This window comes from Cyrtonyx montezumae, unplaced genomic scaffold (genome assembly GCF_038088225.1).
Source record: "Cyrtonyx montezumae isolate F1298 unplaced genomic scaffold, pur_monq_1.0 scaffold_15, whole genome shotgun sequence".
Classification (NCBI taxonomy): Eukaryota; Metazoa; Chordata; class Aves; order Galliformes; family Odontophoridae; genus Cyrtonyx; species Cyrtonyx montezumae.
This window is the reverse complement of record NW_027071881.1, coordinates 6744717-6759008: the sequence shown is the minus strand read 5'-3', so window position 1 is coordinate 6759008 and position 14292 is coordinate 6744717. Positions and strand designations below refer to the sequence as shown.

The following is a 14292-nucleotide window of genomic DNA, read 5'->3' as shown; positions in this document are numbered from 1 at the left end:
CATCCTGGCACTCCATAGGCATCCCGTATCTTCCTCTCACCTCCTTCTGCACCTCACTCTTGATGGCCGAGATCTTCATTTTCATGTCCTCCAGCTCGTGGTCTGGGATGACGTGCACCTGAGGACAGTGCTCTGACTCCTCCGGTGAGGGGAACACCAGATCAGCCAGGGGCACGTACCACTTGCAGTCATACTGCTGGTGCTTCCTGCAGCCGAGGCACAGACACTGAGAGATGCCCCCCAGCCCTACCAGATCCCACCGGAAGATGGGGCATCCAGCTCATCCCCCACAAGCCCAGAGTCCTTCTTACCCCACTGCTGTCTTCTTCAGCTTGGCACAGAGCAGCACATCAGTGAAGAGGAAGACGTGCCGCAGCTTCCGCGAGCCCTCCGACAGCTCCACCAAGAAGCCATCCTTGATGAGCTGCCGGGTCTGCAGGGAACAGAGTGCGTATCGAGAGTGGGAAAAGAGCCCAGGGCAGCACACACAGACACCCCTGCCCCTCCCCATGTCTCAGCCCACACGTCCACATCCTCTGGGTACCATTTTGCATCCCTGGATGGCAGTAGGATGTCAGCAAACAGCAAGGACCAGGGCTCAACCACCCCCCGACCCCGTGCCACCCTGACTGTCTCACCTCCCCCTTGGGAGTGGTGACTGCTGTCCTCCGGGGATCGATGTCCTCATTGATGCTGGAGAGGAAGTTCTGTGAGATGCGGAGGGCATCCTGCAGCAGCGGGTAGTCGGGGTGGTCAGATGGGGTGTGCTTGAGGAGATCCTGGATGGGATGGGCATGGGGTGAGCGAACCAAGCGTGCTGCCTAGCCTGCAGCACCCATATTGGGATGCCTCCCACAGTGCTCCCCCAGGCTATGGAACCCCAACAGCAGCAGGACATAGCTGGTCCAGCCTGGAGACACAGCCATCACACGTCACCTCACTGTTCCCATCCCACCCCAGCACTGGCATCACACTCACGTGCAGAACAAGGGTGCTCCGGGTGACACGGTCAATGGGTTTGTACAGCAATGCTGTGGGAAACACAAGGTGTCAGTTGGCACTGCCTGTGGGAGCTCAACCCCTCCCAGACAGGATCTTTCTCAGTTTCCCTTTTTGCTCTTTGCTGGATCCCATGCGGCTCCTGCCCCAGCCCTGCTCACCAACCTAATGAGATGCTCTGGGGCTCCCTTCAGCCCCAGCAGCAGGACCTTCCTCCTCCTCATTCCCTTGAGGTGCTGGGTCAAAGCACCCCATGCCTGGTTGCTGACCTGGGCTATTTATACCAGACTGAGGCATCTGGATTTTCCCAGCAATCTGGATCACTTCCTCAAACTGCAGGGCCCCAGTGGGGAAGCGCTGCAACCAGGAGAGGAAGAGGGAAACGTGCTGACCCCGCACCGTGCTATGAGTCATGGAGGAGGGTGCTGTGTGACAGCCCCGGGTGACAAGGGAAGGACCCCCCTGTTTGAGAGAGAACATGGGACTGTCCTCCACTGCAGCCACTTCTGCACACCTCAGTGGCAGCATGGAAAGCTGGAGCTCCTGCAGCACTCAGTGAGAGCCAGGAGGGAGGGGATGCTCAGGGTGCCGCCCCGTCTTGCATACGGGGAGGACACAGCCTCCTGCTGCCATCTCTACGGGCACACACAAAGCACCTGGAACCCCAACACGTCCCCAGGAGGGGCTGATCCAGCACAATGCCAACTCCTCTCCAGCACCATCCCCAACACCGCAGTCCCCAGGGGCTGGATGACAGCAGGCAGAAGGACACGGAGCCGAAAAGGGCGTCACACCCTCAAGATGCACACAGCATCCAGCAAGCAAAAGGAGGACCCTTCCCCATCACAACCTCTGCACAGAGCCCCCACTGAGCAGCTCTCTCCCCATCTCCACCACCAACACGAGCCCTGTGGGCAGGTGAGTGTGTGGCCACGCTGCCGGAGCCAGGCGGTTCCACAGAGCCCAGAACAAAGAAGAGCCCAACTTCAGGCTGCAGAGCACGAAGCCACCACCGTCCCACAGAGACGTCGGCCCCGCAGCAGAGGTGAAATGCTCCCCCCACACCACAGCCCCCGCCAGCCCTCACCGTAAGTGCAGTTACAGCAAAGCCGGATAATAACGAGGATTTCCATGGCAGCCCCTTCTCCGCGCAGCCATCCCTGCCTCCCCTCGTCAGCTCAGCCCAGCTGCCGCGCCACGGCATCGGCCCTCAGCACAGCTCCCAGCACAGGAGGAGGGGGTGGGCAGGGGGTGGGGGGCTGCTGCACGCCCCCAGCATCCTCACGAGGGGCGTCCCCCCCCACCCAGCGCCAGCGCTGCGCATGGGAACGCTAAAGGGCTCCACTGCCGGGAGCTGCTTGGTAATGCACCCGCAGACAAAAGGCTGCAGCCCCCTCCCCACGCCCGCCCCTCGCATGCCGTACCCTCCATGGTGACGGATGTGTGGCTCTCCTTCGAGTCCTTGGGGCCCTTCACTTTCAGCTCCTAGGGAGGGAAAGGGCAGCAAAGTGGGGCTGGGGCAGGGCATTCCTCAAGGTTGGGAGGCTCTGCATGAGACTCTCCCCCAATCCCATGGGGCCTGGCCATGAACACGGGGTGCTACTAGCTAGGGGAGGCTCCAGCAATGCCCCCAGGTCTCCCCAAAGCAGTATCACAGCACTGCTCCCACTGAGGAGTCCCAAACTGGGGGTAAAACCTGCAGGATTCAGAACAACACCCAGAGAGCACCACCACTCCACGCAGCTGGAGGTGGTTCTGCTCTACAGATAGTACCCAAAAGTCCCCAGGGCAGGGGGAACCCCTCTGTAGGGGTGCACATGGTCAACTCAGCTGTGGAAACAAAGTCCCCTTCCCCACCCCATGATACATGCTGTAACCCCATGGCACAACCCCAGCCCCACTCACCTCAGAGATCTTCTGGAACTGGTAGTTGCTCTGGCTGCATTTCTCGGCTGTTTCCAGTGCAATTTTGTAGTTATCCACAAAGGCTTTGTACACCCCAAGCTGGCTGGCCTGTGGGTAGGGGGGAGGAGTGGGGTCAGCCAGGTGCCCATGGTCCCCCTGCACCCCCAGACGCCAGGTAGGGCCATAAACCACATCAAGACTCATCCCTCAAGCAGAAGGGGATGTGGGTGGCCCAGACAAGCAAGGCGCATACCAGCTTCTGGAAGAGGTGGCCCATGGTGATGTTGCTGTCCCACTGCTGCACCTTGGGGCACAGGTTGTCATAGAACTCCTTGTGGATCTCGTAGATGTCCTGAATCTTGTAGAAAATTGTTTCAATCTGCTGCAGGGTGAGGACGGGCTGCGATGTGGTGGCAGTGGCCTTCAGCGGCTTCATGGGCTGCCGAAGGAGAAGGGAGAGCGTCTGAGAGCGGGGACCCAAGGACTCCTTCAGCCCAATAAGGGGGACAGCTCTGGGACAGCCCTGGTCCCCAGCACGAGGGGCAGTCACTGCAGGGTCTGCCCCCTGTTCCTGAACCTTCAGACCTGCCCATCCCAGCAGCAGTGACGTGCACATTATGCAATTGCATCTCCACTGCAAGGGCCAACGCAGCCATGGGAGGAAACAGGGCTACAGACACTTCTGTGCTGGGCAGGCTGGCAGGGGCTGCCTGGGGAGGAGGGACCCCAGCCCCCATCCCTTCTGGCAACCTCCTTGGGGAAGGGGCCTGGCTGTGCTCACCAACAGGAGTGCCTCCAGCTGGTTGATGTAGATCTCCTCACTGGCCAGGAAGCCGGAGAGCACCAGCTTCCTCATCTCCAGCCCTTTGCCAGCATCTCGCTCGCCCTGTGCAACACAGCAAGAAGCCCAGCTCAGTCAGCATGGTACAGAGTTCCTCACCTCGCCAGCCCCAGCATCCCCATGAAGACACATCCCTTCCAGCATAGAGACACAGCAGCAAGGGCCGGGTGTGTGCCTGCAGGACAGCATGGCCAGGCTGGAGCCAGCTGGGAAGTCGAGGCGGCACCGACTTTGCTTGGCCTGGAGCCCAGCACTGCAGGCAGTGCTCCAGGGCGGCACAGTGAGGTAAAACCCTCCCAGGGCAGAGTCCACAGGCACCCAAAGAAACCATGCCCCAAGGCTGGCTTTGTGAGCCAGCACCACCCTCTTCCCAACTCGAGTTTTCTCTGGGAAAGTGCCACTTCTGCAGTCACCACCAGCCCCTGCTCAGTGTCACTGCTCAGTGGCATCAGGGCAGGCCCAGTGCCTGGGGCTCTGGGAACAGCACCCATCCAGGCACACCAGAAGCTTATGCTCTGCTCAGAAGGGATATACATCCCACCCATGACATCAGGCACAGGCATGACCCTGAACGCCTCTCTTGGGCTTTGGACTGCCTCAAGCACACGCTGTGCCCAAAACTCCCATCCCAGCACTAAAGCTCACTCTCAGGAGCTGGGCTTTGCCAACCAGAGCAGCACCAGACAGAAACACAGCCCTGCCTTAACCCAGCTGTTACAACCTAATTTGGAGAGCGAGGATCACAATTACCAGCTTGTTGCTCCGAGCAATCTGGGATGGCTAAGCAGGACAACAGTCATCTCTCTCTGCCAGCCATGGGCACAGCAATAGTACAGCATCAGCAGCCTCACACGGGTGCTGTGAGCAGCCCCCCCGGATGGAAGCACAGCCAGGAAGCACACAGACTATGTCTGTCCCACCCTGTGTGGGCACTGCTCGGTCCCGTCCCATCAGCCAGCTCAGAGCCCAGTGCTCTATGCCCAGCAGCACTGTTAAGGCCAGGCTGCAGAGAGCTGTGGGGGGCGGGGGGGGAGCACAGGGAGCCTGCTTGGTGCTGGCAGGCTCGCTGCCACCATTAGTCACGGGCTCTTCCTGCTTCCCCCAAGGCTAGGCCTTGCGTGAGAGCTGGGGAGATAAGGGGGGCACATTTGCACCCGGGACCTGTGATGCCCATGGGGACAGTGTCAGTGGGAACCCAGCAGCTCCGATAAGAAGAAAATCCACCCTCACACAGGGTACAGCAACCACTCTGTGAAGGAGACCCCAAGGAGAACCGGGATGGAGAACTGAGATGGAGACCTCCTCCACCCCCTCACGAAGTAACCATGCTAGGTGGGCTAAAAGGCAAGAAGCTGTGGCTAAAGGTAGGAGGACACCTCCCGGGCCAAAGTACCAGGGTTGGGAGCAATTTAGGGAGTTTGCTCATGGCTGTGCAGTGAGTCAGTGGCACAGAGCGGTCCAGCCTCATCCCGAGCATCCCAGCTCCATCAGTGCAGCAGCCCACCCCAGCAGGCACACACAAGCACCGGCTGAGCTCATGGCACCCGCTTCCCTTCCCATCCCTGCCCTGGGAAACCTCACACCCAAGCCCTGAGGCCCACACCGGCAGCAGCAAGGTGCCCATTTCCATCCCCACCCCATCCAGCACTGAAGCAGAGTGCCCCACGGGTGCCCACCTTCTCACTGGCCGAGAACGGAGACCCGGGGCTGGTGGGGGTTCCTGGCTCAGAGTCATCTTCATCCTCCAGGACTTTATCCAGGTACCCTATGGCTTCCTCTTCCTCCTCCATGGCCCGCTGGGCACCAGGGGGGCTGCGGAGACCCCACAAGGCTTCGGACGTGAGGACTTACGCAGCCGAGCCAGCCGGGCCTGACTCAGCCCTGGATGCCGGCCACAGCCTCTGGATGAAAGGAGCCATTATGGGATCCCCGGTGCTCCCGCCTGCCCCAGCTCAGGCCGTCGGCCCCACGGCGGGGCTCTCCCCAGGCAGCGGCACAGCCACCCGCGCGTGACGGCAGCGGGGACGGCGAGGTCACCCGAGCGGGGACGGCGGAGCCGCCTGGCTCTGCCCTGGCCAACGCTTTCTTTCCCCGGGTGCTCCGCCAGCAGCGCAGGGCCGCTGCCCGCCGTGCCGCCCCGCTCCGCTCCGCTCGCAGCCAGCGCTGCCGCTCCGCCCTGCGCTCTCGCTACAGGAAATGCACGTCTGGTGTGGAGGTGGGGCTGCTCGCACCATGGTCAAGACAGCTCGCCAAATGCTTTTTCGGAGTTAGAGCACTGGGGAAGCTAGAGAGCTAGGGGGAACTCCGTGGGGATGGGTCCCCCATCCTTCATCCACGCCCCCGTGCCGTCCCCGGACTCATCAGCCAGAGCAGCAAGCAACGGAGCACCCATCCTGCCTGATGAAACCCACGGGTATCCCCACGCAGGGGGAGAGCTGGACCTCAGCGACCCCCGAGGGCGGCAGAAGGGATCACGTCCCATTAGGGCATCTGAGCCCCCACTCTCAGCCCCGCAGGCAAAGGGTCCCTGGCCCCTCCCTCCTCCAGAGGAAACCTCAGCAGAGAAACGGTGCTGACGCACATGATTTCCCAGAGCAGCCGGCCTGCACCAATTCTGCAGGGCCTCACTGGCCCTGGCGAGTGGGGCAAGCAGGGGCTGGAGGTGCAGATATCTGCAGGAGCTAACACAAGAGCCGTTTCAGCCGTTTTCCCACTCTCCTCCACAAAAAGAAAAAAAAAAAGGGGAACCAGTAGCTGCGGATGCTCAGCCCCCACACGCTTCTCGCCTCCCTGCTCCTCTCAAAACCTGTAACAAACCACTGGTGCATGAAAAAAGGGAGGAAGGGCTTTCTGGATCCCTGCCCTGCATCCACACTGCACCTCAGGCTTTGCTCATTCGGTAAGAGAGCTCTTTCTCAGGACCCCACGACAGAGCCATTGTGTCACCAGGGCGGGGAGAGCCACCTCCACCACCAAACCAACAGCACTCTGAGCTGTGGCCACAGCCTCTGCCAGGATGCTCGTGATGGAAGGTGGGGTGGGCTGGTCCCCATGCAGCTGTGGGAGCTCCAAGCTCAGCTGCAGTCACCCCAGGAGCTCACACGACGAGACCCTGTCAGAAACCTGCCAACACCTCCAGCACCAGGTGAATATAGGATGTCAGGGTGAGCCAGGCGCCCTATGCCACCCAGACAAGGCTCCAGCTTACACATATGTGCCCACCCAGAGGCACTCCAAGACTGCTGCTGCTGGCACCCAAAGGCATTCCCCCTAAGCCCCAGTCCAAGCAGCTGCAGATAAAGGGATCAGAGACAGAGCTGGCATTGAGCTCTAAAGCCCCCAAATCTTGTTAGTGCTGGTCCAGCACTGAGCTAAGACGGCCGCTGGAAACGACATCACTGCCTGAGTGCAGGAGACAACATCTCCTGGGCCACCCAGAGCCCCACTGCTTCCCCAGGACCACTCTTCCAGGGGATGAGACCCCCTCGCAGTGGGGTACTAGGGTGGGGGGCTGGCTCAGCGCCATGTTGGGAAGCCAGGGGACTATGCCTGGGGACATGGCAGCGCAATGAGGGGCGACGGGACCCGTGGGATCCACATGGGACTGGACACAGAGGATGCTGCGCAGCACCCGTACCCTGGGGAGGAAGCCACACCTCTGTGCTCCTCCGCCTCAACATCCGGGTTAAGGCTTTAACTCCTTCCATGACAAATACCTCCACATTTTCCACCATGCCTCCTCCCGTGTCCCGGTCCCCCCTGTCCCCACAAAGCAGACCCTATGCACAGGGAGCAGAGGCAGCCAGTGCCCTGCCCAGGGGACAGCAGCTCCCAGGTCCCTGGAACAGCACTGCACACCCCGGGTTACAGAGAAACCTTAATTCTGCAAAAAAAACCAAACACCCTCCATTTTTAGTTTCCCGCTCCAAAGCTTTCCAAATGTCCCCCCTGGTAAAGGTGATGCATAAAAACCCAGCAGTTCTGCAAGGATGCTCGAGAGGTCACGGAGTTAAATCTGAGTTTCCTTTTAAAGATAAATGTGTCCCACTTCAGACTGTCCCCAAGTGCCACTAGATGGAGCCTGCAGCACGGCTGCACCTCGTCCCACCGCAGAGGGATGGGGACACAGAGGTCCATCCCAGCATCTCCCAGCTGGGCTCCAGCCCCCTGCCCCTGGTATCTGGGACAGTGTCACCAATGTGATCCATGGACACCGCACCTTCCTCAAACCTGATTTCGGGAAGTCGAGCTCACTCACATGTGTCACAGTGGCACCAGATCATCACAAGGATCATCTCCAGGAAAGGAGATGCATCCCAGCCCCAATTTCACAGGTCCTAGTGCCCAGCTCAGTGCCCAGCCCACCTACCCCTGTGCTGAGCCCATCGGTGGGTGTGGGCGAGACACCGTCCCCACTCTCCTGGCCCCGAGCGCTGAGCTGTGGGGACATGGTGGGCGACTCGTCGATGTAGGGCATGGTTTCAGAGCCTTCTGGCAGTGCTTTGGGCTCCTCGTTGCCCTCGGCATCGTAGTCTTCTGCACCATAGTTGAAATCTGCCAGAAGAAGAGAAGATGGCAGTGAGCATCCAGCAAAATAGGGGGCTGGCATGGGGATGGGGACACCAAGCATTCCGTCTCCATCCCACCCAGAGGCTCAAAACCCTGTTCCCAACACCCGGGGCCACGCAGGGACAAGGACACCCGCTCTGCACGGCTGCTGCTGCCCACCTGCCGGCCAGCAGCTCTTCTCCCTACATTTACATAATTCATGCTGCCGGGAAGCCGCAGGCCCCGTCTGCATGGGGGCAGCTGCTCCTCCAGACAGCCCAGCCCTGTGCCAGCAGCCCTGCCCTCAGCGCCAGCAAGCGATGAAACCGGGCTGGCATCCAATCCTCCTCATCCTCGCTGCGTGGCACGGGAGGGGGGAGGGGGGGACACGGCCACCCCTACCTAGAAATAGGGGGACAACGGCAACCTGGGGGATATGGGAGCGATGCTGACACGGCAGCTTGGGACCTGCTCACCCTCACTGTGCCACCGGGCCATGCCACCACCCTTTGTAGGCAGCCATGCCCTCCTCTCCCCACACACAGAGCCATTATGGGGACCTTCAGCTGGGCCGGGGGAGGCCAAGCAGCAGTGCGAGGCCTGGGGGCTGCAGGGAGGCCCATGGCGCAGCGGGGGCCCGGGGTACATCCGAACCGGTTCCCATGGCAACGGCAGTGCTCGGCGGGAAGAGGCGGCTGCAGCAGCCCCGAGATGCTGACAAAAGGGAGGGGGAAGGGAGCCCGGCTGCGGCATAGAAACCCCTTGGCACCTCGCAAAGGGGCGAGGACCCCAGCCCCTCGCACTGACCCCTTGGGGTGTCCCCAGGGCTGAGATCCCTGCTCAGATGAGCACTGCATCCATCCCAGACCAAACCCTGTGCTGTTGTTGCTTCACTGCCCCACATCCTCAGCTGAGGAGTCCCCCGGCTCCCACCAGTGTTGCTTGTCCCATTAATATTGCATTCAGCTCAATATTTAAAGTGGATAAATCTTTAAATCAAAGAGTGCAGGGCCAGGAGCTGTGTAGTGCTCACAGGGAGGGACCGGGACTGTCCTACATCCCAGGGCAGCACAGGGAGCCCAACACAGCACAGGACATCCCCATTCTGCCAGGGCAGCGCAGCCGCTCTCAGACCTCTCTTCATTAGCAATTTGCTCTAACGAACACCACCACCTTGCACCACCCCACGTGGGGAAGCCCAGAGTCCCTCATGCAGGGGCCCTTCATAGGCCAGGGTCTAATGAGAGGAGGAGGGAGGCGGTAAAGCTGAAGGTTCCCCTGAAAATTTCCAACCCCACACTCCTGCTGGCCAAGCTCTGCAGCTCCGGGCTGAAGAACAACACCCCAGCCCTGGGTCCACCTCATCCCATCACACAAAAATGATGATGCAGGGACAACTGAGGCCATGCCAGCCCTGCCAAAGCCACAGCCTCTGCACTGGGGCCACAGCAGCAGCCGGCAGCAGCAGGAGGCCAGCAGCAGCCCTGGGACTTGGCCACCTCCCCACCCGATTGCCAGCCTTGGGAGCAGCTCGGGTAACGAGAAACACCGTTTTAATGAGGCAGCTGGGGACCTTGCCAACTGCCTCCAGCAGTGGAGGTGGTGACAAAGGCATAGAGGCACAGAAGGGGAAGGGACCGGTCCATGGAGATGCAGGAATGGCCCCAGACCTCAAGCACCCATTGCTTGCTTGCCTCCACCCTGAGCACATTTCAGCCCCAGGTCTGACCTGGAGACAACTCACAGGCAGTGTCTGAAGAAACACAAAAGGAGAGGGACCCTTGGCAGAATCCTGTGCCCACTCTGGAGCCCAGAACACACAGAGGAGCACCCAGGGGACACTGCCAGTGCTATGTCTCCACGTGCACTGGGACTGCAGGACACCAGGAGGTGCCTCTTGGCACCCCAACGTGCCTCTTGGCACCCCAACCTTTACAGGCTCTCTGGAGCAAAGCCCCCCCATGTCCGTGGAGTGAGAGTGGCTCCATCACCGCGCTCACTACGAGGACAGATGGACACATGTCAGGATGTGCAGCAAGCAGCGATTCACAGGGACGTGCCATCACTTGGTGCACTGATTGGTGCCCAATGCCACCAAGGGAAGGGGACCTTGCCCTACGGGATACTGAGAGTCTGTCTTCTGCACATCCCTGCAGCAAGCCCAAATCACACTGCTCCTTCCTCCCCCTGCAGCTGCATTGCCCCTGCAGCCTGTTCTTGTGCCCATGCCAAACCTGGAGCTATTTTTGCTCCAGCAGCAGTGGAAACCCTCCTGCTCCACCCAAGATGTGGGGACTGAGAAATCAGAGCCCATCCCAGAGCCCCTCACCCAAATCAGCCATGTCCTGGGCTTTCTCAGCAGTGCTGCAGCCCCAAGCACCACAGGCTTGCGCCTGAAGGACACTGGCACCATTGGAGTCCCACAGCACAGTGGGGTAAGGAATACTTCCCCATGTGGAAAATCACAGCTCAGCTCTACCACCCAAGCTGACGCCAGCGAGATGATGCCTGAGAGGGAGTGTGGCCAAGGACAGCCACCAGCTCCTCCCAGCACGGGCAGGTGACAGCACTGTCACAGCAGCACAGTGTGGCATTTTCTTTGCTTTCCCAGTTGGGCACATACAGCTTCCAAGGCTCTGCACACCTCAACGCTCACCTGCCCCATCCCATTCCCACAGTTCAACATCCCCAGGATGTGGGGAACAGATTTTGCCATTCCCAGATTGCAAGGTTTGGGAAAATGCCACATTTTTACTGGGTGAAAATTCACCATGACAACGGGGATGCGTGAGCTGGCCTCAGACCTGCCTCCACAGGCCTCCTCGACACAAACAGCATCTCCTCCGCACCCACACTGCATCCTCCCTGCTGGCACAGCATCCCAGGATGCTCACAAGTCCAAGTGCTGAATGCTCACTGCTCCCAAGTGCCACTGTCCCTGGGTATCCTGACAGTCCCTGGCACCATGGGCTCTGCGGAGAGGCGGCTGCAGGGAGGCTGGGTCTGGAGGCCTGCATAAGCTGGCACAGAGGGATGCTTTTGGCTGCAAAGGTCTGCCTTGGGGGATTCGGGATGGAAAACTCTGGGGGACTTGGCTCCATGCATCATGCCCCCCAATCAACCCCAGATCCAGGTTCACGGGTAAGTGAACTGCAAATTTAAATGTGGAATTACCCCCAATCTCCATACACCCTCCCCAGCCAAACCTGCCCCACAAGTGCCAGGCTCTGTGCTCAGCCACTTCTCAGCTAACACCCACTGGTGAATTCACACCCCCAAAACCACACAGTGGTGTGCGTAAGCTCAGTGCTCCCCAGAGCGAATTGCAGAGACCCAACCCCCCCATCTCCCAGCTCTGTCCCAGGCTGCCTGGGATGCTGATACCTGCACCAGGTGCCCCAGGACCAGCACCGCTGGGGCTTATCCCTCCCTCACCAGGTCCTGGCTGCTCATCCCAGGGGCCAGGAGGGTTTCACAGCTCCAGTACCGCTGCAGGGGACTCCCTGCTGACAGCCCTCAGATTCCAGTACCTCCAGACTGCATTTCCACATCACCCTCCTACTAAAATCACTCCTGGGGGAGAGGAGACAACCCAAAGCCACAGAGAAACAGAGACTAAAGCAGCACCCCTGCCCCCAGTCACCCTGTGGGCAGAGCAAGCTGTCACATTGCTCCGGCACCAGAGAGCCTCACCACACCAGAGCCACTGCCACCCCTTGCAATGGACACACAGGTCCCCACTTCCAACCCTGGTGAGCGCTGTCACGGTGTGTGGGATGCTCAGGGATGGGGGATTGCAGCCCCCACCGGCATCACCTGCCCCCTGCCCGCCCTCGGCTCAGCATCACCAGCACAGCATCCATCCCTCACCCAACAGATAGCGGGGGGGTACCCAGCCCCCCGAGCCCTCCCACCTCCCCCCCAACCCGAGCACGTACTGCTGTAGAGGGTGTCGATCCAGGACAGTCGCGGCAGGCCGCGGTGGCTCAGCGGCTCCATGCTCGGCGCTCAGCCCCGCCAGCCGGATCTCATCTCACAACAAAGGCAGCGAGGGCGGGAGGCGGGGGGCTGCAGGCCCAGGCGGGGGCTGGCTGGGAGCAGGGCACGGCCGCCTGCCCGGCCGCACAGCGGTTCTTCTTCTGCCAGGGGAGCCCAGGGAAGGAGGTGCTGGCTGGCGATGGCAGTGCGTCCCGCCTCCCGCCTCTGCCTCGCAGGGGGGAGCAGAGCCCTGCGTCCCCCGCACGCAGCCACGCCAGCCCCTCGCGGTGCCTGGGGATGGGAGGTGGGGAAGGTGGCTACGTGAGGACAGGGGTCCGAGGATCCACAGACAATCCCAGGGTCAATGGGGGGACGTGGGAACACCCACCTCTGCCCCAAACTCACTCATCCCCATGCCCTAGAGATGCCCCTATCCCAGCCAAATCTCACCAGCTGAAAGATGCCCAGCACCCAGACCCCTCCTGGTCCCTGTCCCCAGGAGGAGGCAGCACCCAGAGAGCCCATCTGCTGCCCCCACAAAGGGCTGATACACTGTGACACGGGCAGGCAGGGGTTAAACTGCCCTCCCCATCTGCATGTTGCCAAAGGAAATATAAAGTGCCAGAGTCATCAACCCCAATATGTCAGCGCGCCAGCCAAGCGTTCAGCCTGTCCTCCTCCTGCCCACACCCGCACCACTGCCCTCATCCCACCGGTGCAGGCAGCATCCTGAGCCACTGCTCTCAGCCACATCCTGCCCTGCATGGGGACGGGCTCCATCCAGGCCATGGGGACAGCTGGGAGCTATGCGGGAGGGAGAATGAAAGTAGAACATCAGTGTGAAGTGCCAGGACACGGGAGGGTACCGGCAGCCATCACGCCTGGAAAACTCAATGGGAACACTGCCGCCACCCAGTTCCCAGCTCGCAGGGATACCACAGCCCTCAGAGGTGGTGGATGCACTTTGGGGAGTGCAGCTTGGCACAGTCGCCAGCACACGGTGCCGGTCCGGCGCAGCCCTACATCCCCACAGAGCCACATCCAGCCCCCACGGGCTGAGTCACTGCATGCTGAGTCAGTGTTCAAGGTGCTGCCATTTCCCAGCCTTCATGCTCCTGGGTGTCCTGGGGACCCCCAGCCCAGTGCAGAGTGCTGCTAGCACCACTGAGCTCTGCTCCCTGGCACTTCTTGGTGCCACAGCTCCCCTCCCCAAACCATAGGCACATATGGTACCTGGAGCGGGTGGCAATGGGGTGACACACTGCCCCACGCAGTGAGTGCTTCCACTGCTCTCCTATCCCCAGCAGCCCCCATCTGAATGACTGCAAGGCACAACCAGCCCCGATGCAAAGCTGTTTCCATCCTCCCAACCTCTGCGCTTTGGCAGCGCTCTCTCAGCCCACGCAGCACAAGCCAGGGCCAGGCATAGGGATAGAGGAGGTGGAGGAGGAGGGGGCAGCAGCTGCTCAGGCTGCAGCAGGGAGCAGGCATGCATAGGTGCAGCAGAACCAGGCCCCCACGATGGCGAGGTGTGGGGCTGAGAGAGCACATCCTCCCCAAGAGCGGAAGATGCTGAGTGCAGGAGCAGCAGCACCAGTACAGCCCTGTACAGAACGGGGGCAGGCAGCTCGCAGCATCTCCAGTGCAGCTGAGCATCTGTGCATGGTATGTCTACATCACTCCCCTCGTGCATCAACATGAGGGTGAGAAATCTTGTGCCTCCCCTGAGCAGCTCTGAGGGGACCAAGGAAACCTCCCCAAAGTGCAAACACCCCACAGAGAGCCAGCAGTAGCAGCAGCAAATGTCACAACCCGGAGATGCTCAGGGAAGGAGCTAAGGGCACAGCCCAGCTCTGCTCATTACAAGCAGGAGCCATTTGAAGCCACATAGAAACACCCCATGGATTTGGGGCACAGCATGGACACTCAGCAGCTGGTGGCACATGCTCCAACACCCCCTGACCACCTCTGCCCATGGCTCCGGGCACAACAGCTCGCTGTGCTGGGAGCATCCCTATGTC

At 60.8% G+C, this 14292-nt stretch overlaps 1 protein-coding gene across 3 annotated transcripts in view; it reads right to left on the bottom strand.

The window, feature by feature from the left end:
• ABR (ABR activator of RhoGEF and GTPase) overlaps nucleotides 1-14292 on the bottom strand; it is a 28789-nt gene that overhangs the window by 10898 nt on the left and 3599 nt on the right. Inside the window, exons 1-10 of one of the 3 annotated variants that reach the window (XM_065731958.1) lie at nucleotides 12232-12325; nucleotides 8115-8299; nucleotides 3686-3790; nucleotides 3158-3343; nucleotides 2905-3012; nucleotides 2424-2484; nucleotides 979-1031; nucleotides 639-779; nucleotides 312-433; nucleotides 41-206 (exon numbers count right to left, since the gene is read on the bottom strand). In XM_065731958.1, the coding sequence (XP_065588030.1) occupies nucleotides 41-206; nucleotides 312-433; nucleotides 639-779; nucleotides 979-1031; nucleotides 2424-2484; nucleotides 2905-3012; nucleotides 3158-3343; nucleotides 3686-3790; nucleotides 8115-8299; nucleotides 12232-12292 (1188 nt within the window). In that variant the 5' untranslated portion in view covers nucleotides 12293-12325. Of the gene's footprint in view, nucleotides 1-40; nucleotides 207-311; nucleotides 434-638; nucleotides 780-978; nucleotides 1032-2423; nucleotides 2485-2904; nucleotides 3013-3157; nucleotides 3344-3685; nucleotides 3791-5421; nucleotides 5905-8114; nucleotides 8300-12231; nucleotides 12326-14292 lie in introns of those variants that run through there. The other 2 variants (XM_065731956.1, XM_065731959.1) reach the window with 2 other exon arrangements.